Genomic DNA, 21,616 nt, shown 5'->3' on the forward strand with positions numbered 1-21,616 from the left:
TAGCCGAGAAAGTTGCATGCCAAGAAAAGGATCACACTTTCAGCTATGATTTACTTTCTCTTCAAATTTCCCCCTCCCTTCCCGTCTGCACTTTGGCTCATCTCAGATGCAGGACACATAACAGGATGCTCAACACCTTAATCCACGCACCATGTCGTGCATACTCATGAGGTATCAGATTCTCTGCAGGGCACCTTTGCTGTTTTCTGTCAATATATATAAAAAGGCACTGATTATTTGGTGCAATGCAGGACTAATTTTTCTGTGTGACGGGCGGTGCTATAGTAAAGACATACATCTGACTTAATTTGTGAAACCACTGTAATAAAACACAGTAAATTCAATTACTGAGAGCCCTTATGCAAGTTTTCACAGGGACGTTTCAACTCTGCCTCAAGTTGCATTGAAAATACTTAACATTTCAACAAGAACATTTTTTAATTCACTTAAATGTGGAGAGTCAATGCCTCTGTGCTGGTGACAAACACAGCCGGAGACATTATGCTTGCAGGCTGTCTGTGCATCCATCAATATGTTCCACTCAGGTGACAGCGTGACGTCTCAAGACTACCGAGAGGGATCTCCTTAAAATTTGGCATAAGTCTTCACTTTTCACTAAGCCGGTTGGAACAAGGGCCTTTCTGCATGGAGTTTGCGCGTTCTCCCCGCGTGTACGTGAGTTTTCTCCGGGTTCTCCGGCTTCCTCTCACAGTCCAAAAAGATGCAATAATGGGGATTCGGTAAATTGGTCATTCTAAATTGACCACATATGTGTGCTTGTGAGAGTAAATGGTTGTTTGTCAGTATATGTGGCGCCTGTGATGGACTGGCAAACTGTCCAGGGTGTACCCCGCCTATCGCCCTCCTGTGGAGGATAAAGTGGTAGAAAATGGATGGATGGATGGAAGTCTCCAATGCCTGTTCCACTGGGGACATTATGTGCGGTGTTTGTTCTCCAGCTTCCTCTCACAGTCCAAACACATTCATACAGATTCGTGTTAGGTTAATCCGAGACTCTAAATTTACTGTCGATGTGAGTGTGCATGGTTGTTTATATTCGTATGTCAGATGTGTAGAAGGCGGGATTGGCTGTAGCCCCCCCCCCCGTGGATGGATGGACGGATGTCTCCATTAGGCTCAATCCTTGTTCGCACATAGCCACGAAGGCATTTATACACATTGACTGTCTACTATACCCCTGTTAGCAACATTTCACACTGGGACCTAAGCACAGTAACAACTAACACACCTACACAAATCACTGGTTGATACGTCTTCTTTTCAATCATTATTTCGCTCGCTTTTGACTGACCCCCTTTTTCTCTTTACTCGCGTTTAAAAAAAAATCGATTTTATATTCTCTCAGTGATCTGTCACTGAGAACCTCAGTGTAGTTCCTTAGTGTTGTTTCATTTAGGAAGGGATTGCCTTGAAGTCAAATGTTTGATGTCAAGTGGTAGCTGGATGTTATTGGGTGTGTGTGTGTGCGCTCGTGCGTGAGCGTGTGTCCCAGCCTACAGGTCTGCGATAATGAAATGCTACATGTTGCAAAGACACCTAGAGGTAGAATGGTGCTGTGATTAGGATCATGTTTCACTCAGTGCACTGTGCCCTCATTTTTGATGAGAAACCGGAAAACATGACGGCAAATCCTCATCGAAAAGGCAGACTGTGTATTATTACCAGGAAACACTTTCTGTTCATATGTTTATATATATATATAAACATTGAAAACCAGGATAGTGTTTCACTTTAACCACATCTCTGATCTCTATACTGGCTTCTTCTTTGAATTTGCTTCTGTTAGTCTACAAACCACAGAATGAACAAGGCAACCAGAGATGACAGACTTCACCCCAATTCACGCAACAAACCCCTGGCGGCCTCTGTTGGTCATATTGGCAAGTGCAAACGTGCAGAAGCACAGACACACAGAGCCACTAAAAACAATACTTCACTCCATGGGGTGAATAAATGATGGATCTAGATGGATCATAATGAAGCATCCAAAAAACTTCCTCTTTACAAAGTTAGCGCAAAATATGTTTATTTTATGCCTCACATTATTTGTAAACTCAAAGGTTCTGGTTTGCCACATTTGATTCAACTATAACTATACAAATCTTGCACTGCACTGTAGGTGAACTGTTATGCTTACGTTCTATATTTTTTATTACTATATAATGTGTCTCTTTATGTTGCGTTGTCGCACCTCGGATTGTCTTGTTGTTTGAGTTTTAAAACAAATATCTTTCCTTAAACGTTCCAATTTCATTACAAGGCAGCTCTTGGAAACTAATCAAACTATTACCCGTTCACTCCCGCACAGATACCCCAGGTGAGCTACGCCTCCACAGCTCCGGAGCTCAGCGACAACACGCGCTACGACTTCTTCTCCCGGGTGGTTCCTCCGGACACCTACCAGGCCCAGGCCATGGTGGACATCGTCAAGGCCATGCGCTGGAACTATGTCTCCACAGTGGCTTCGGAGGGAAACTACGGAGAGAGCGGCGTCGATGCCTTCATTCAGAAGTCTCGGGAGGACGGTGAGTACACTTGGCCTCATATATCGTTTCTGCTGGTGCGTGGGAAGATGCAAACACACAGCGCCATAGAAAATCTGCAAAGCTCAGAAATATGCAATCAAAAATCAATCAGTGAGGTCGAACGTTGCATTTGATTTCAGAACACACAGTACAGACAGCGATGAATGGATGGGAGACATTTCGATTTACCTTTGTGGAACATTCAGAGGTCAACCTCAAAGAGGTTTTACAATTTTGTTTGGGACAATGTGTGCATATTAATCCTTTTAGTAACACATTTCTCCACTTTCTCAGACTCAGACAGTGATGGTATCACTAAATAAAACCAACTGTATCAGAGACATGAAGACTCGGACAGACTTCACTGTGCTACTTAATGACAGAAAATCATTGTCAGAAAAAGTAGTAGTTTGGACATATTTTCGCCAATTTCCCGCATTCTATCATGGAGGGCGTGGACTTAATGCTGCAGCCAGCCACCAGGGGGCAATCCAGATGTTTTTGGTTTCATTTTTAGCGACCTGTCATGACATCCATGTTTCTTCAAATACAGACTGACACCGGAGGCACTGGGGGTCAAGGGTGTAGTTTTTTTAAATAGTGCTGGGCATATTAATGGCGGTTAACGGCAATAACGGCGTTAACAGCGTCAACATAAACGCATGGTGCGTTTCCATGACGACTGACTGGAAAAAGACGCACGCGAACTGGAGGCACTGGAGGCACACAACTGCGTATGTGTGCCTGTTTTTAATTCATTTTAACAATCGGGAGTTACGTGACATCACAGGTGTCTTTTTCCAGGGTCAGTCGTCATGGAAACGTGTCATGTTAAGGCGTGTTAACGTGCCCAGCACTATTTTTAAATACAGTCTGGTCTTGCTAGTTTTTGTCGAATAATGGATGGCACCTTTAATTATGTTACTTAAAAAAAATAAAAAAATAAAAAAATTCCATTCAATATTTAAAATAATTGCCATTTTGTCAGCACTTGTTAGATCTAATGTTAGAGCTGGCTTAGTCAATTCACTCAAGTGAAACCTTTGGTGGCTTAAATGAAGAGTGAGGCCCTGTTAAGATGTGAGGGCCTTTGAAGTTCCATTCAATTACATGAAACTCAAACTACAGAATGAACAGACTTACAGTATGTGTAATCTGAAGGTGCTGTTAGGAGAGGTGAGCCCTCTGAGGGGGTTCCTTTGAAGTAAGAGCCCAACACAGTATTGATTCAAACCCAAACACCCCTTCCACGTGGTTGCATGTGACCTTTGATACTCCCACCCGCTTACACTGCTGTCAGAACATTTGCCGCAAGTTTCCCTTCATCTCCTAACTAAAGCAATTCAAGATTTGCTTTGATATCTAGATGCATCTGATGGTCATGCAGCATTCATAGGTCCATATCATTATACAACTGTCACTTGCAGTCGTTTAAGTAGACTATGGTGTGGGTCTGTACTGGATTTCAGTCCAAAAACATTAGGTACATTGGACACTCTAAAATGACCATGAGTGTGAGAGTGAATGGTTGTTTGTCTCTACATGGCCCTGTGATGGACGGGCGAACTGTCCAGGGTGTGACCCCATCTATCTATCGCCCTATGTTAGCTGAGACTGGCATAGCGCCGCCCTCAATGTCGAGGATAAAGCGTGAGAAAATGGATGAACTGTCTCTCCATCATTCAATCCATTAACTATGCTCATTATAATTTGGGGAGCTGTAGCCAATCCCAGCTAACGTTGGGTGAACGGCGTGTGGCTACATCCTCCGTACACTCGCAGAGCCGACAGACACAAACAACCGTTCACATTATTCACACCGATGGTCAATTTAGAGCCTTCAATTAACCTGACCCCAGTCCGCATGTGTTTGGACTGTGGGGAGAAGCTGGGAAACTCTCTTGGATCCTCTTTCCCTTTGCTTTCTCACTCTCATCGAAGAAACTGAAAGAGTTCCTAAAGAGTATGAGTGTTTTGTTTGACTCGATGTAAGTGAAATTAAAGGTACCCTGTCTCTAAGTTTGATGTGTGCCCAGACAGACTGAGAACAACTTGGCTGTGCTAGTTCATCAATTACGTCCGTCACTCTCTGAACACTAAATCGCCCGGGCACAAATCAGAGACAGCTGAGGGAAGGAAAGTAAGTCATTCTGGGTAAAACGTGTCAGGCATTTTGTCACAGCCGAAAGAATCGGGAGGTGCAAGTGGTTTGCAAGTAGTTTTTAAGCACTCCAGATAAATACTGAATCAATGCGGAGCCATTAAAGGAGGTGTTTGAGGACGGCGCCGTTATTTGACATGGTTTGTAAGAAAACAAACGAAAACAACCTTACATGCCACGTTCGCTCTCCGAAAATGCGAAGAGATTTGGAGCCCATTAAAATGCACAGAAGGTGTTTTATATAATCTCTAAATAAATAATCTCTAAATGTTATACAAACAGCGGTGAGAGTGATGGTAAAGGGCAGCGTAAACACATGTCTCCTCAACGTGACGCTGACAAAAGCCACAGACTGAAATGTGTCTGTTTATCTGATAAAGTGTTAAACACTTGCTTGAGTGTCTAGGCTATTATTTCTCTGTGAACAACGGTAAAAACATCAATAGTCACTTCATTTATTCTCACCCTATCAATCAATTGATTGTTTGGTCAGTTCTAGATTACAGATAATCTGCATTAGAGCTGAAAGCACTTGGTAAATTGATTGATGGAATTGTGCTAAGTGGTAACCATTTTGATTGTTTAATCATTTAAATGACACTTCTTCAGGTTCTGATAGTTTGAATTGTGATAGTGAATTAACAAAAATATACATGAAAATAGGTTCATAATGTACATCATCATTTAATCAAGGTTTATCGTGTTTGGTATTATCCGACTAAACTGTGAAATAAAACTGAATTTAAACAGAGCTCAGATTTAGTTGTTTTTTTTCGGGGAACAATTAAAGATCATAAACTTTGTGGGAAGCCACATTTGGCTTCCAAAAAATGTGCAAATTGATTGCTATTCTTTCCAAAACAAGGACTGTTTACATACAGTGTGCCTACAAAACAAATATAGACCATAGCTGTTTTTTAAGGTCCACTTTTTAAAGATTCTAGATGTGTGATTAAAAAACAAATATTGTTTAGAGTTGTGAGTAGCCTTCCTGTCTGTTTTCCAAATAAATGTCAAATAAGAGAAGGAAATCATAATTGAACAGGGTCAACTTGGTCAAGCGATAGAATAAACTCAGAGATTAGTTAAAAATGTGGATTTCTCAAAAAAAGTTCGAAAAATTATGAAGGATTATTACTCAAATTTAGATGTCAAATGTAAATTAGGTATGATTATGTGTTTTTTTTGTTAAAATTGTTTTTGTTTTTCAATATTCAAATTTGTCATATTGTTGTTGATATATGAGTTATTCGATTAATTGTAGGTTAGGCTTAAGTTAGACTTGCACTTCAAGCTATTCCTTAGTTTCTTAAATTCAAGGGTTTTAGATAACAATAAACAGGATATCTTCAAGTTTTAGAGTTTCAGTTTGAATTGAAAGATGAATCGATTAACCAGAAAAACTTAACTGCAAAGGAACCTCAGTCATCCAGGTAGTTGTATGTTCAGGACATCGTCATAGAAGCAGGCAAGTAGACATGCTACGTCTTCAGTTTTCCTGAAAAACACAAGTTGCACATGTGATTCCACAGCAGCAGCCCTGACAGCCACAGTCACCTTCTTGGAGTTGCAGCAGCACAAATTTCCCCTCTGTCTCTTAAAATAGTTACTGAGTAAATGTGAGTAAGAAGCAGATAAATACGAATTCCAGGTATTTTTTATATTTTTTCTTCAAATCTTTCCTTTTTCTTTTTTTCTTTTCCTCCTGGGCAAACAACTCTCAGAGCTTAAAGTCAGTAACCTTCACTATTCCTCTTCTTGGGGTTTTCAAAGTGAGAAGTTTCTCATCTCACATTCACTGACCCAGGATTTGACGAGTCCCGGAGGGAGAGGTGTAGGAGCAGATGTACGATACACAGCCATGGATGAAGAAATCACTTTTTTTCTGTGTACGAGTGTATCTCAGAAAACATCAAATGGGTCTGTTGTCCTTCAAATGTAGCCCAGAATTTGGGACACTGCAGTGTAGCCGACTTTAAACAATATACTGTTGGTCGACAACAACAACAGCAACAACACAAGGCCTTCGCACAGGAGACCAGCTCATTACATTACAACATCAGTGCAGTTAAAAAGTCATTTGTTTCTCATTACAACTTCACCATCTGAGAAAAACAAGTGTTTTTGTGCTTCCAAAAATGAAAAACTTATGATGTTATGAATGAATATGCTGGATCTCAACTGTGTCATTCACTCACCTGCACTTTTCACTTGGACTATGTTTGAGTTGGTATCATGTTTTCCTATATATCATTAGATAAATCCTTTTTTATTATCTTAGAAAGTGGTTGCCAGTTCATCACAGGACAAAAAGGAAAAACAATTGTTTACATTCACACCTACAGTCAATCTAGAGCAAGGGTGTCAAAGATTATATAACACTATGACTCTGATTTTGTAGATCCACGGTGATCTGTAAGCTCTAAAGCCCAATTTATACTTCTGCGTAAAGTGCTCTGCGTAGGCTACGTAGAGACTCTGCGTCGACGCAGAGACTGTCGAAGAGCCTCTGCGTAGTCTCCGTCTGCACGAAATATTTTTTAAGTGTCCGTCACTCCGTCAAGGGACAACGGAGACGGCAAGAGCTGTGATTGGTCCTCAGGACAGGCCGAGCGAAGCTGCTCTGTGCTGGCTCTCAGTGCGCTCCGGGCGTCCTGACAGAGGCAAAGCTGATCCCCGCCGATAACGCCGCTGCCGAACTATAAATATGTCATATCTATACACACACAGCACATGTTTAGACCCTAAATGGCCAATTTCTCGCCTAAAATGATCTTAAAACTGCGTTCTGTCACACAGAAAAGTGAGAAACGGCCACTGTTTCAACAACAGTCTTTCTCTCTCTTTCTTTCTCGGACGCCATTGCTCACTGTAGCCTGAAGCAGAACAACCTTGCGCAGCGACCCCTACTGATCGAGCGGGAAATTGTAGCGAGTGTCCGTCACCACGACGCAGAAGTATAAATGCTCGAGGCGTCGCCGTGGTGACGCAGACGGATAACGCATACGCAGTCGGAGAAGTATAATGTGGCCTTAATGCACTTGTGTAAATGGTAAAATAAGGCATCATATTCTTGAAATTGCACAGTGCAGCACAGAGTTCTACACAAAGTGGATACATGTTATATATGACGGCAATGTGCCTGCAAGAGCCTGCAAATGATCACTTTTCCAAATGCTAACTGCTGTTAGCTCCCAGTAGCCTCTGTGGGTGATGTCATTTCCTGTCCTTTAAATTTCGTGTTTTTTTTTAAGGTGGACCTAAAGAGATACTACTAAACCGAGCGTTCTGACCAGGGCTGTTTTTGGCAGGGTGATTGAACTGCTGTGGTGCTTCATCCTTATGGTATTTTGACCAAAGCATGTCACAGACATGTTCATTAGGACACCAGGGAACTAGGTTAACTTGGAGAAATAGGGTATAATATGGGACCTTTAACACTGAGCATGTCGCAGATGACACATTAGCGCATGCACATGACAGTTTGTGCTGTTTTTTTTTTTTTTTTACATAAACCTTGTTGTTTTTCTTCATTTTAAATTGAGGCTTAGGTGTTGAAGGGTTACATTTAAAACAAAGGAAAACATTTTGGAGCTCTTGTTGTTTATAGGTTATTAGTGCTATTATTTTACTGGTCAGGGCCATTTGAGATCAAATTGCTCTGCATGTGGCCACTGAACTGAACCGAGTTTGACGCCCCTGATCCAGAGCGTCCAGTTAACCTCTGCATGTTTTTGGACCGTGGGAGGAAATTGGAGTGCACGGAGAAAAAACACATGCACACGGGGAGGACAACCTTCTTGCTGTGTGGCAGCAGTGCTAGCCAAGGTGGGAAATGAGGCCAAATACCATATCAACAAACAACTGGGAAGCAGCATCTTAACGGATGATTTTTTTTTAGTTGTGATGTTAGACACATCTCTTATTTGTAAAGATCCTTATCCTTGGACTTTTTTTTTCTTCCAGAAACCACTTAGGTATTTATGAATATAGGATTTGCTTTGATTGCAGCCTCTTGGAAACAAACAGGAGACAGAGAGGCAGAGACAAAGTGTTGACCACTGGGAAGCAGAGGCCCAGAGCATCTCATCTCTGGCTGCAGACAGCACCTCTCTGCAGAGATGTTGATTACGGTGGAGCATGGCCCAATAGATGTCATTAATCAAGTTAATGAAACATAATGTCAATAAGAACCCTAACAAGATCCCCTTGCAAAGCAATGGCCTGCCTGACATCAACATGAGAAACCCTGCTAATGGAGTAACTGCCGTCTCTGTGTGATGAGGAGGATTACAAGCATTAGCCACAGAGCTCATGTGAAGAATGTAAAATGAGGCAAACGAGGAGAGGAAAGCAAACTCTGCATTGCTCCCGGGTGATCTATTTATGGATGCGTGGTCGAGGATACACCTAGGAAATACAAAGTATAAGAAAGAAGATGGTTGCAGCCCAATTATGATTTACTAAATTATTACTGAGAAAGTCTTGTTAGATTATGAGAAGTTTTTCCTCTGAATAATTTATTTAAAAGCCACCAAATCCACAATTTGAACCACCTTTTCCAGGTGAAATCCAGTGCATATGGGTATCTAGTAAAACTTACCTTCTGCCTATCTCTGGTCAAACATCAGCGAGTGCGTTCACATTTTGCCACTGGTTATTTTAGTCCATGCTTGCATCACTGGTGCACTCTTTCATCACTCTCCTCTTTAATCAGCGAGAGGCTTGTTGTCCCAAACTCATCTCCCCTTTAAACACTGAAGCTGTGGCTCTGTCACTTTTCTCTCCTCACAACCTAAAGTGTGAGCAGCACTTCTTCAGACAGCTGCAACATGGGTGTCAGCTTTCACCACCAGATCATGCTTCACACTCTCTGCCTCCTTCCTCTTCTCCCTCTCCCTCTCTCTCTCACTCAGCTCTCAGCCCATTTCTTGGCATTTCAGGTTACACTTTAAAGACCAAAAGCAACTAGATGTTTAGTCCATCCATCAATACTTTTGAACTCTCATGCGACCCGCTGCCCCCGAGATGAAAAAATGGTTCACAGTATTACTTTTTTTTTTTCATTTTGAAGAGTGGAAAAGGGTCTCTGCTATATCACAATCCATCACCAAACAACATGACGAAATGGTGTTTGAGTCAATTGTACACACAAAATAATGAAAATATCACAGTATTTGTATGTTTTTATTTTGCTTTACTAAAAATTTGGTATCTTCAGTTTGCAACCTTGTAAAAAATAAAAATAAGCTTGATTGAGTTATTACTGATGCAACATCACATTAAAGCTATGTGGTTGACTTTTATTATGAAGTCGTCACAGGAAATGCGATGCATGTCAGTGAGCTTAGCACTTGTACGCGCCATATGTATCGTTAATCACGCAAACGCATCGACCAAACCAGACGGTGCTGAATTTCGGCACTTACTGACAGCGGATCGGTTTGATGTATTGCAGCGAGTAATGGAACAAGAAGCTGCAGTCAGCTGTTAGATAAGGAGCTGCAGGCATCACGCCGCACACCTCCGACCTCTCAGCGAGGCAACCAGCTCCTTTCACCGCGTCCTGCTGCTCGCAGTCTCGTGCTGTGTGCAGCATAAAATCAGACAACAATGAATTGTTATGGTGCCCAGAGAAATATATGACCTGCACCTCTGCACATTTGTTGTTACTACATTACCAGGAGCTACAGGGTTCACCGACTCAAACAGGACTGAAATCTTCAGGAATAACAATTTTCAAAAAACTATATTTGAATGCCACCTAAAACAAACAAACATATAAGGAACTAATACTTCCCTTAAACAAGAAGGAACAAGAATATGTAACTGGTTTTAAATATAGTCAAATAAAGTCGAACAATCAAATAATTACAATAATCTAATGAAAGGATAAACCGTGTATCACATACGATTTTGCACAAGCGCACTTTGCATTACCGCAATTACGCGGCGGTTTGTGCTATCGGAAAAATTCCATCGGTTTCTGAAAGCTGAGAAGTTGCACAATAAAGCCATCATGTGGTTTTTACAGTAATTTCACTCATACTGTTGTAGGAAGCCAGCGAATCAGCGTCTTTGTTGCCAGAGAGGGAAAAAGTGGGGAAAAACGCCTGTAAATAGTTTTTAGACAATAAGAATGGCTTTTGAATGTTTTTTTTTTAATTGTTAATACACTATTTTAGCGTAAAATAAATTGACAACAACTGCCAGATAATACAAGTTACTCTGGGAAAACTGGGCAAAAGCACTTACTCATAGGACATTTTCTGGCTAAATTGTATGGTTAAAACAAGAAAAAAACATTTGAGGCTGAGGTCTTAAAGGGTTAAAGAAATGAATAATTATTACAATAAAGAGAAAGTTATAACAGTGCTAGTGTATACTTTGTGCCCTTTTTTCATCTTTGTATTAAGAAACATTAAAGTACTTTTTACATTTATGCATTAAAAATTAAATCATCTTAAAAAATAAATCCATCTTCTACCACTTTATCCTTGACATGAGGGTTGTGGGGGGGAGCTGTGCCAATCTCAGCTGACACAGGGCGATAGTCGGGGTGCACCCTGGACAGTTTCGCCAGTTACATAAAAAATCCACAAGTTACATTATCTGCCCAACCCTATAACCCGTGAACCTGGCCATGCAAGTGTAAACACCGTAGCGGCTGCAAGGTGAAGCAATATATTAAGTAGAAGTAGGTTCTGAGATTAGAGAAAACATGGCTCCACTCAGAGCCACATCGGAACCTCTGAACCATTTTGAAAACGGCTGCAGTTTGCCAGGCAGGAGATCACAGCACACTGATGTTCCTGCTTCTCTCCATATGGCCTTTTAATCTCAAGCTCAGCCCCCCCTGGGTGGCGTGTCAGAGAGCTGTGCCTTTATTTATTATTTAACATCACACAAATGACCCCTGAGTGCTCGCGATATGTCTTGTTGCAATTTGTTTAAACAGTTACTTGTCATTGCTTAATTGGGCGAGGCGAATGTCTGAATAATCATCACTCATCTCTGCCTCTCTCTCTCTCTCTCTCTCTCTCTCTCTCTCTCTCTCTCTCTCTCTCTCCACATCTCGCTCACTTGGGACCTTCCTGTCAGTGACACAATGGTTATGTATCTCTCTTAATGCAATGATACTGTAAATGCCAATTTTCTTAAGCGAGCAGTGCAGCCTGATCCTTGATCCTCGGGACTGGATCCCTTGCGGAAGTGTCAGACGATCTCCGTATTTGACGTGACATCATACTTAGTGATGCAGTGATTAAAGCACACATGACCACATGCATAACCAAGGCAAAGCAGTGGATTAAGGGTGTTGGGGAGGTTACGGGATCCTAAAGAGACCAGGGGAATGTGAGTGGTGATGGATCTAATACCACAGTAGTTGCACAAGACAAAAACCCCAAAATATGTTTCCTGTGATAGACAGACTTCATAAAAATAGGGCAGATTCCATTTATTGGGCATCTTATTTCATCCAGAAGCACAAATATTGACAAATTGAAGCCATGTGTGTAGTTCCATGCACATTGTGAAAGATAAAGGATTAACCTCGCACCTGTATCTTGTCCAACTGCTACATGGAGAGCAGATGTCAACGAGACAATACGAGACGATAACACAAAGCTCAGCTAATGCAACTAATCTGGATTACATTTCTGCAACTAATCCACGTCCTAAGAAAGATTCTTTCATATCAGTATCACTTTTGTCGGACGGGGGTTAAGATGTTCTCAGCTTCCATTTTACTCTTTCTGATAATGTACTGTATGTTGTGAGCTGCAATAGAACAGAATAGAATGGAATTATAAAGTAATTATAGTAAAGCATTATTCAATGATGATAACCCAGCCCATGATATCTTGTATGGTGAATGATCGATTGTATATACCACGTCATAAAAGCAAGAGCAGAAAACATAATTTTTTTTTTTTTTTTTAATTTTTAAAAAAGAAATGAATCAACCACTAAAATATGTTTTCTCTTCAGGAATAAATAACTATAATTTGACACCGTAATCAAGAAATAATAGTGTACTTTAAGTGTCTCACTCGTGTTTTTGTGGTCCTCCTCAGTCTAAGTACAGGAGATCAAACACGCGATGTTGACTTCCGTGCTCACCGGGACGTCACAAGTCGCTCGATTCCTGGAATTGTTGTCTCGCGGAGCTCCGCTTTGGCCGTAAAAAACATGCGAGAGTGCTGGTGAGGGCAATAGTATCCGAAAACCGGAAGTCCACAAAAAGTTCTATTCTTGGCTCCACAGTGCAGCGCAGAGTCTGACACAAACTTCCAGCCTCAGAGGATTTACCTGTTATCTGATTTATCCATTTTATATATTTCCAAATGCTAACTGCTGTTAGCTCCCATCATTTCCTGTCCCTTAAGTTTCTTTTTACTTTTTTTTTTTTTAAGTGATTGAACTGCTGTGGTGATTCATCCTTATGGTATTTTGACCAAAGCATGTCACAGACATGTTCACTAGGACACCAGGGAACTAGGTTAACTTGGAGAACTAGGATATAACATGGGACCTTTAAAAATAATCTATACATTCTTCCTATTCAAATATAATGATGTTCCATTCCGTTCGATGTTGTCATGGAGCTATTAAGCCTTCCCTATATAACAGCGTTAGACTGGACTTCTTACTGGGAGGTGAGCAGCGTTTTTTTCAGTTCATATACAGAGAATATGAGAATATTAGAAACACTGTTCAATATTATATACTTCAGTGCCACAGCGCCACCGGATACAGCAGTATTAAAGTAACATCTCTTGGAAAGTGTTAAGAAACACTGGTCATTGTAGGTAGAATTTATGGCCGAGCCGTTGTATAGGATTACCTTCGCTTGTGTAGGTGCACCAAATAAAAGAGTCAGCGACTGGATGTATACACTGCACTGCAAGAGACTGAATACATGCCGGTGTTCTTCTGTTTATTCTGGAATGCATTTTCTCTTTGTTGTTATTCTTCTTGGTTTTTAATGTTTGTTGCTGTGCTGTTGTCAAACTGCAGGGAGGGGACAGAGAAGAGACAACAGCACTCCTTTCCTCGCCCACTGTTGTACAATGAACAACATTTTGTATTAAGGAAAGAACTTCAACTGTGCTATTGCTGCGCTATATGCAGCCCAGAGGATTCTTGGTAATTAGTCCGTGTGATCAGAACTGAGAGAGCTGTTTCCCTTTTTTTTGTTGTTGCTTTCTACAAAAACGAACAGCTCTTTCTACATCAATGGAAAGGCTGGCTGCAGCCGCTCATCCTCACAACACGCTCCATTCTCACGTCGATGAATCCCCACAAATCAATGCTACAGCATCTGAAATTAATCTTATAACGTTTTTTTTTTTCGAAATAAAGTGCATTACTTTCTATCGTGCCAGACACAGACACAGACGGTCAACCTCAGTGCTGTAATCGACAGACCGGTCTTCTGGGAACAGAACAAAAACTACATTATTTGTCTCATGCTGATAAGAATTTCCAAGAATTCAGTTTTCAGTTCCAGAAATGTCTTTGTTTTTTGGGCAGTGTTGGTACTGGCAAAGGTTTTTGACTACGCACACTGTCAAAGACTCAGAAGCGACATCAGCTGTTTAATTGTATTTACTTAATAACAACTTCTGCTCCTCATGTACCCAGACGCATCAGTCTTGAGATTGCATAATTCGGTTAGAGATATTAATCCCTTTGGGCACATTAGGTCATTTCCAACAATACAATGTTCACTGGAAAAGATGCCAATATGATTACACAAATCTCAAATAGTCAAAGGGTCTTCAAAAGTTTGGCTTCAGTCAGTGATTTCCTGTTACAACAGGTGGTTTAATCCTGAGCATAAAGCAGTTGGGCATTTATTATGGACAGGAAGGTTTGATTCACTGTATGTACAGAAAAGTAAAACTCTTTTGTCGGTATACGAAAATTGGAAAATGGAAAAAAATACATAACGGCACCTGCAAGGACTTTGGTTTTTTAATGCAATTTAATTAAATATCCATCTTTCACTGTAATCTACCGGCCTGTTCTAGGAGTGCATGTCTGTTGCAGGAACACACAAGAATCCACACATACACTACCGTTCAAAAGTTTGGGGTCAAATTTCCTTGTTTTTTGAAGGTAAAGCACTTTCAGAAATACACTCTATACATTGTTAATGTGGTAAACGACTATTCTAGCTGCATTTTAATAGAATATGTACATAGGTGTATAGAGGCCCATTTCCAGCAACCATCTCTCCAGTGTTCTAATGGTACATTGTGTTTGCTAATCGCCTTAGAAGACTATTGGATGATTAGAAAACCCTTGTGCAATGATGTTAGCACAGCTGGAAACAGTTTTGCTGGTTCTTTGACGAAAGCAGTTTGAAGGGCAAAATGTATTATTTTGAATAAGAATATATTTTTTGAATCTTATCAATGCCTTGACAATATTTTCTATTCATTTTGCAACTCTTTTGATGAATAAAAGTGTGACTTTTAATGGAAAACACCAACAAATTGTATAGGTGACCCCAAACTTTTGAACTGTAATATAATTAAATAACGATACATAATAATAACAGTATCAATATAGTGATTAACATCTTATGCCAACTGATTTGGGCATTACATCAAACTAACAACAAAGTCCACATCCTGCATGGACTGGAATACTACGACTTGGTTGTGGGTTAGATTGCTCACTAAAGAACTCTTTTGGGAAATAGATGGATCACTAACTAGGTGCCCAAACACTTTAAGTAATTGTTAGTTGGCCATTTAAACTGTACTGGTAACTGGGTAAGAACAAAAATGGCTTCATGAATGTCATGCATTTGCAGTTAAAGCCACATACTGTTTATACCCCCCCCAAAAAAAAGTCACTGATGACGAAGGTAAACACTGTTTTCCAATCACACTGTTGCCTTTTTCTCTTGAGCTGTGTCTGATGGTTAAAAAAAAAAGGCAGCTGTGATCTAAACTGTGTCAGAAACATATTGGTATTCAAAAACGAACGTTATCCCACCTGTACGCTCACATTTTTCACGTACTTTTCAAAATGTGGATATAACTATATATAACTGTGCCAAATGCTTTAAAATGAGCCAAATGCTTAGTGTGGACAACCCACTCCTGTATCTGTATTTAAAATGTAATTGCAGTGACATTGTACCAAGCAGATTATTCACACATCTGTTTCATTTGTGTCCTTGGTTTATCATAACAATAACAACGGAAAACAACCTTTTTTTTGCCTTGTTTCCATAACATATATATATTTATATATTTTTTAACACCACTGCCTCTGAATTGCAGTACTTTTTAATAACTGTATTCATTCATTCCTGGAATGGGAGATGAATACACTGCACTGGAACCTTAAGGGGTCAATTTAGGAGCATTTGGAAAGGTGTTGGTGAGGAGTAGCGGTGTGAAGAGGAGTCTTTGGAGTCTCATGTGATGGGAAAACATTATTTGGGGAAAAAAAAGGCTGTATTTTCAACCACATTTCCATATGGTAATAGGCTGCACAGTGAGACACAAATAGAATTGTCCCTTTAGTCCTGATGAGATTAAGAGAAGGTCTAGGCTGGGCTAAAGATTGTAATTGATTGTAATGTCAGAGGAATTACAGTATATAGTTATTCTGACCAAAGTCATGAGCCGAAGAGAAGTGCTTCTGTCAGGCTTTAACATAGTGGAGAGCATTTGGTGTGGGGAAAAAAAAAAGATGAGCACACTGTCTGGGGATTTATACCCTCACAGGTGCTGATTCATGTCTTTTTAATAGACCAAGTCTGTATGATTTGCATTTCTGACAAAGTGGGCGTTCAGTCATGAAGCGTTTTTCCCAGTTGCGTTTCTTACTTCATTCACTTTTCACCTGTTCGACTTAAAGCAACCGATATTTTAAAAGAGAAGACCTCTCACAGCTTCATAAAAATGTAACACTTGCCCATCAGTCTTCAAGACAAACAGCGGGACTCTGAGGAAACGCTTTTAAAATCCATCTTTGGTGCAATGATAAGAAGAGACAGCCTTTTCAGCGAAAGGGGAGAAAAACAAATAGCCTTTCATTTGTTTGTTGCCGTTTAAAAGTTGAACATAATCCTTCTTTCTTTTTGCTGTTCAAAGTCAGTGAAGAGTTATGGAGGTTTTTACCACTTTCTCAGTGGAACTTGAATGAGACACTGCAGTCAGGATTTCAAGTGTCATTGAATATATTACGCTGGATTATTTTTGAAGTTATGAGGGCTCTGTGAGAGTGATTTTCTTTTTTTTAATACTAAATGAAGTTTCGAGTGCGACTGATTGAGTCTAGGGGGGAATCACCGGATAAAAGTTTGACATTATGTCAATTTGACTCAGCATTTGAGTTTCATTTCCTTTTCAAATGACAGACGTCAGGCAGTCGAAACAGAAGAAGAGAAGGACAAGGAGGAAGAGGCGCGTGGGAGAGACGAGGCGAGATCAAATTTGAAGGCTGGAAAAAAAAAAGATTTTTGCAGAACGGAGAGAAACATCTGTTTTATTAGCCTGTAGTCAACAAGCGACTGTAACTCTTTCACTTCATTACTCAGCTGTCAGACTCATAAAGAAAGGATCACATTAAAGTGTTTGCACTTGGCTCTTAATATTAGGGAACAAACTTGGCTCATTCCCTGCAGGATTATTTTTTGTTGATACAATCACATAATCACATGTGGCTATTGAACTTAACTGCAAGCCACAGATACTCATGAAAAACAATCATTAACTCTCACTTTTTAAAACTTTTTTTTACCATTAGAACCTCCAGTACATTGTTTCCCTAGTACATTGTTCTTTTCACATCAGATATTATGATGAGTAATTTTTATAGCTCTGTGTCTCGGCAGTTTGTAACCTTCACAAAGGACCTTGACACAAGATATTTAAACTCAGAGACAACCCAAGCATGCTGTTTACGGCAGAAAAAAAATGATACACGCCCTGGCCTTCCAGATACTGTTGATGTTTGCTAACGTCATGATAAGTTCTAATGGTTTATTAAGGATAATGAATCTGCTGGGGATGGTTTCCATGGGATTGGCAGGTGCTATGCAGTGATTTGACAATCGGAGCGCCTTTGTTCTGCATGTGGGGGAAATGTAGGCTAGGAGATGTTATGTGCTGTTAATGTTGTGAGTTTTGTGGCTGAATGTCGATGGTCCCTAAACAACGTTTTTTCACATTTGATCTGGCATTATTAGACGAAATAAATACAATCAAAATGCCGCTACGCTGATTGAAAATCAGTGCAACGTCCCCAATTCGCAAATCATAGCGTACCGGGCCGAAACGTTACCATGCGCTAGCTATAGAAGCCTGATCATGTTACTTATTTACAATCATTTCTTGGTTATAAATGGGGTTAGTTTTAGCCACAATGAGCCATAGTTGTGGTAGGGCTTGGATTTTAGTGTCAACATCTTCTCAATTACAAACACTAAAATCACACATGAACTAAAATCACACTAGGATGTTCTCATGAGTCAGTGTCTGACGTTTGGTGTTGGTTGAACCCGTCATCTCACTATGTCTCCACCAAACTTACTGGTGAGAATTAGTTTCAATTTCTTGTAAATTACGTGACTTTTGGTGAAGATGAAGTTAAGGTGGGTGGGATAGTAACTTTAGTGTGGCGGATTTTTGTTTGAGACATTATTTCATTTTTTTTCTTGTTGTAGTATGCAGGTCAGACTGTTGCAGAGGGACAGAGTAAAGCCCAATTTATACTCCTGCGTAAAGTGCTCTGTGTAGGCTACGCAGAGGGCGGAGCTGAACACCGCCGACTTCGTCGCTGCCGAACTATAAATACGTCATATCTTAACACACACAGCACATGTTTAGACTCTAAATGGCCAATTTCTCGCCTCAAATTATCTTAAAACTGCGTTCCGGGACACAGAAAAGTGACAAACGGCCGCTGTTTCAACAACAACAGTCTTTCTCCCTCGGACGCCATTGCTCACTGTAGCCAAAAGAACAACAACCTTGCGCAGCGACCCCTACTGATCGGGCGGGAAATTGCAGCTCCTATCCGTCACCACGACGCAGAAGTATAAAGGCTCGAGTGGTCTACGTGGTGACGCAGACGGATAACGCATTACGCAGTCGGAGAAGTATAATGTGGCCTTAAGACATTGCCACATTTTTAAGGGACAAATCTATACATTTTAATCTTATAATTCCATTTTTTGGCCCTCATATTGATTCCTGTTGTACCATCAGGGAACTTTGTGAATGAATTAAGCTCCCACACAAACAAAGTGAATGTAGTGTCCCCACATCAATGGGGTAATCAATGGCAGAGACAGCCCGGGTCAACAATTCCAATGCCTGCGTTAACTGAGGCACACTATTGGAGCAAGAGGGGCCAGTGGAGTACAGGGTGCAAACTACAATCAATACAACAGCTATCATCATTCGCTGGGTTTATTAATGGCTTTGCCCCAAGCTGGCAAAGAGAGTAACACTCACTTGCATTTAGGCAACCAACACTCCAGCATTTATGCAGCTTGCCTCCTATCAATCACCACGGTCTGCGTTGCTCTCAGCAAAGGTCTGGCTACCTCCACTCACCCCAGAAAAACAACCCCCCCCCCCTCAATCATGTAATGAATGGCATCAATTATGTGGCCAGCCTGCCAAGACATACAGATGATTCAGAATGGGTCAAAGTCTAAAGGCGAGCAGAAAGAGCTTTGTTTAACTCACTCTCAGTCGCCCCCGTTTCGTTGCTGCAGCTGAACAGAGTTTTCATGAATTTTAAAAGGTATATCCACCTGTTCACAGCTAACAACACCATCAGTCACGGAGCCATAATGCAGCCATTGTTTGCACCAAAAGGTGCAGCCTATATCTTTGTGGTAGTCACAGAATTTCCCACAGGTGAAAAAGCCTTTTTTTTTTTTTTACTCGGAGACTACAGGACGTGTCAACGGCAACATCAGGGAGCAGTGACAAAAAAGAGATGCAGAGGTTTTTTTTCGATAGCACTTGAGTTGTTTTTACAGGATGTGGCAGCTCTGAATGAAGAATAGCTGCTGTGTTCGGTAAAATATTGTGGCAGTCTAAAGCAAATGCACAAATCCAGTTCTCCAGCTGTCAAATAACACTGCTGAACACTGAGTGATAGGTGAATAATGAGACATAAAGGTCTGCTCTTTCAGGGCTCACCAGGGTGAAAAAAAAAAAATATATATAGATGTTTTATGAGTATATTCAGAGAAGGAGATATGACTTTAAGGAAGGTATTAACCACAACAATGACACACACCTTGACATCAATAATGCAGGAATGGCAAAACAATTTAATAACGGTTTGGTTATCTCTGCTCTTGATCCACAAAACGTGCCAGCTAATAAACGTTTGGCTGACTCTGTATCGGCCTGTCTCTTATTCGTATGGCTCCATGTTCTCCAGATGCCACACAGATAAGACGGTGGTGCTGGCCACAGAGGATTACACCATGTCTGTGGGATTAGCCCACTTTAACACAACTCAAATTGAGCTGACCTAACACACTTGAAATTGTAGCCCTGCTTTAGATCTATTTCACACACATAAAGGGGAGAGACTGCAGATATCTCACAGAGAGAAATTGTCATTGTGCTGTGGAACTATGGAATTAGATTGTGTGCCAATATTTGGCACTTTTCACAAAGCAAACAGCACTTTTAAGCAGCAAATACAATATCGATTGAATCACACAAAAATATTGTATTTTATTGTTTGGAAATACACTTGTTCTTTGCACTCCCTGATTTGTTCTTTGCGTCATGTTTTTTTGTTTGTGATTCTGACCACGGTCGGTCCTTAGGAAGCTGCCTGCTGATTGGCTACTGAGTTTTGGAGCGACAGCTCAATGGACCTGAAGTATTCACAGGCTTGGAGTCGCTGTCTGTCTGGTACTCATTCCCCGCGTTTTCACCGTTGATATCCAACAACATAATTGTATTGTCAGATTATAAACCTTAGATACTTACGATTATTTTGCAAACCTGTGACGACTTTAGGGCTGTAATCAACCAAAGAAACTCTTGGTCGACTAAAGCCCTGAAATTTTTACTAAAAATCGACTAATCGAGAGGGGGGGGGGGGGGGGGGGGCTGCTTTGCGAGTGTGGCTATTTTAATTTCAAAAGAGCCGCACCCGCAAAGTCTGACGGCTCTGACAGCGTTTTACATTACGTTCATCTGCGCAATACCATAGCGCGTGATATCCGAAAATAATGTACTATGTCAACTAGTAATATCAGCACAATAACTGTTGAGGAATACAGAGCGAGACTGAACATAGGAGCGCAGCTTCGCGGCTGAGACACAAATAGACCGCGGGACGCTGCTGCTGTTGCGGGCAGGTGCGTCTGCAGTTATAAAAACCAATCAACGATTATTAGACCAAAACATTGAAATATGCTAATAATTCTTATATGTTCATACTCAAAACGGACGGAGCAACCTTAGCTTAGCGTTTTGAATGATTTGTCATGTTTGTAGTAGAGCTGTGAAAAGCAAACTGTTGCTTGCAAAATTTTATATTCCACTTTTTTACCATCATCTACTTTTGAAAAATGCTGTCACACTGCTGATGTCTTTGACATGGATGTGACAGGAGGACCGACTGTAGCCTAACATGAAAAGCTCAAAATTCACGTCTAATTAATGGCGACGCTAATCTGTCTGTCGCTCATTAGCCACGGAGCAACAACGACCCACTGGACTGGACTAAACCAAAATAGTGGAAAATAAGGGGGGTGTGAAACACGGGTGCTCTAAAACACCCCTATTAGACTTGGTCCTTTCCTCCTAATGAAATTCACCATAAAAAAGTTATAATAAAAAAAAGAATAATTAGTCGACCATCACAATTTTGGTCGAGCCAGAGCGTGTTGACC

At 40.7% G+C, this 21,616-nt stretch overlaps 1 protein-coding gene across 1 annotated transcript in view; it reads left to right on the plus strand.

The window, feature by feature from the left end:
* The window catches only part of LOC310930116 (metabotropic glutamate receptor 4-like), a 185,300-nt gene that overhangs the window by 105,724 nt on the left and 57,960 nt on the right, over positions 1–21,616 (plus strand). Inside the window, exon 3 of the mRNA XM_083893038.1 lies at positions 2,330–2,546. Within this exon, the coding sequence (XP_083749164.1) occupies positions 2,330–2,546 (217 nt within the window). The remainder of the gene's footprint in view (positions 1–2,329; positions 2,547–21,616) is intronic.

The sequence above is a fragment of the Microchirus variegatus genome (assembly GCF_963457635.1).
Source record: "Microchirus variegatus genome assembly, chromosome: 7".
NCBI classification, from domain to species: Eukaryota; Metazoa; Chordata; class Actinopteri; order Pleuronectiformes; family Soleidae; genus Microchirus; species Microchirus variegatus.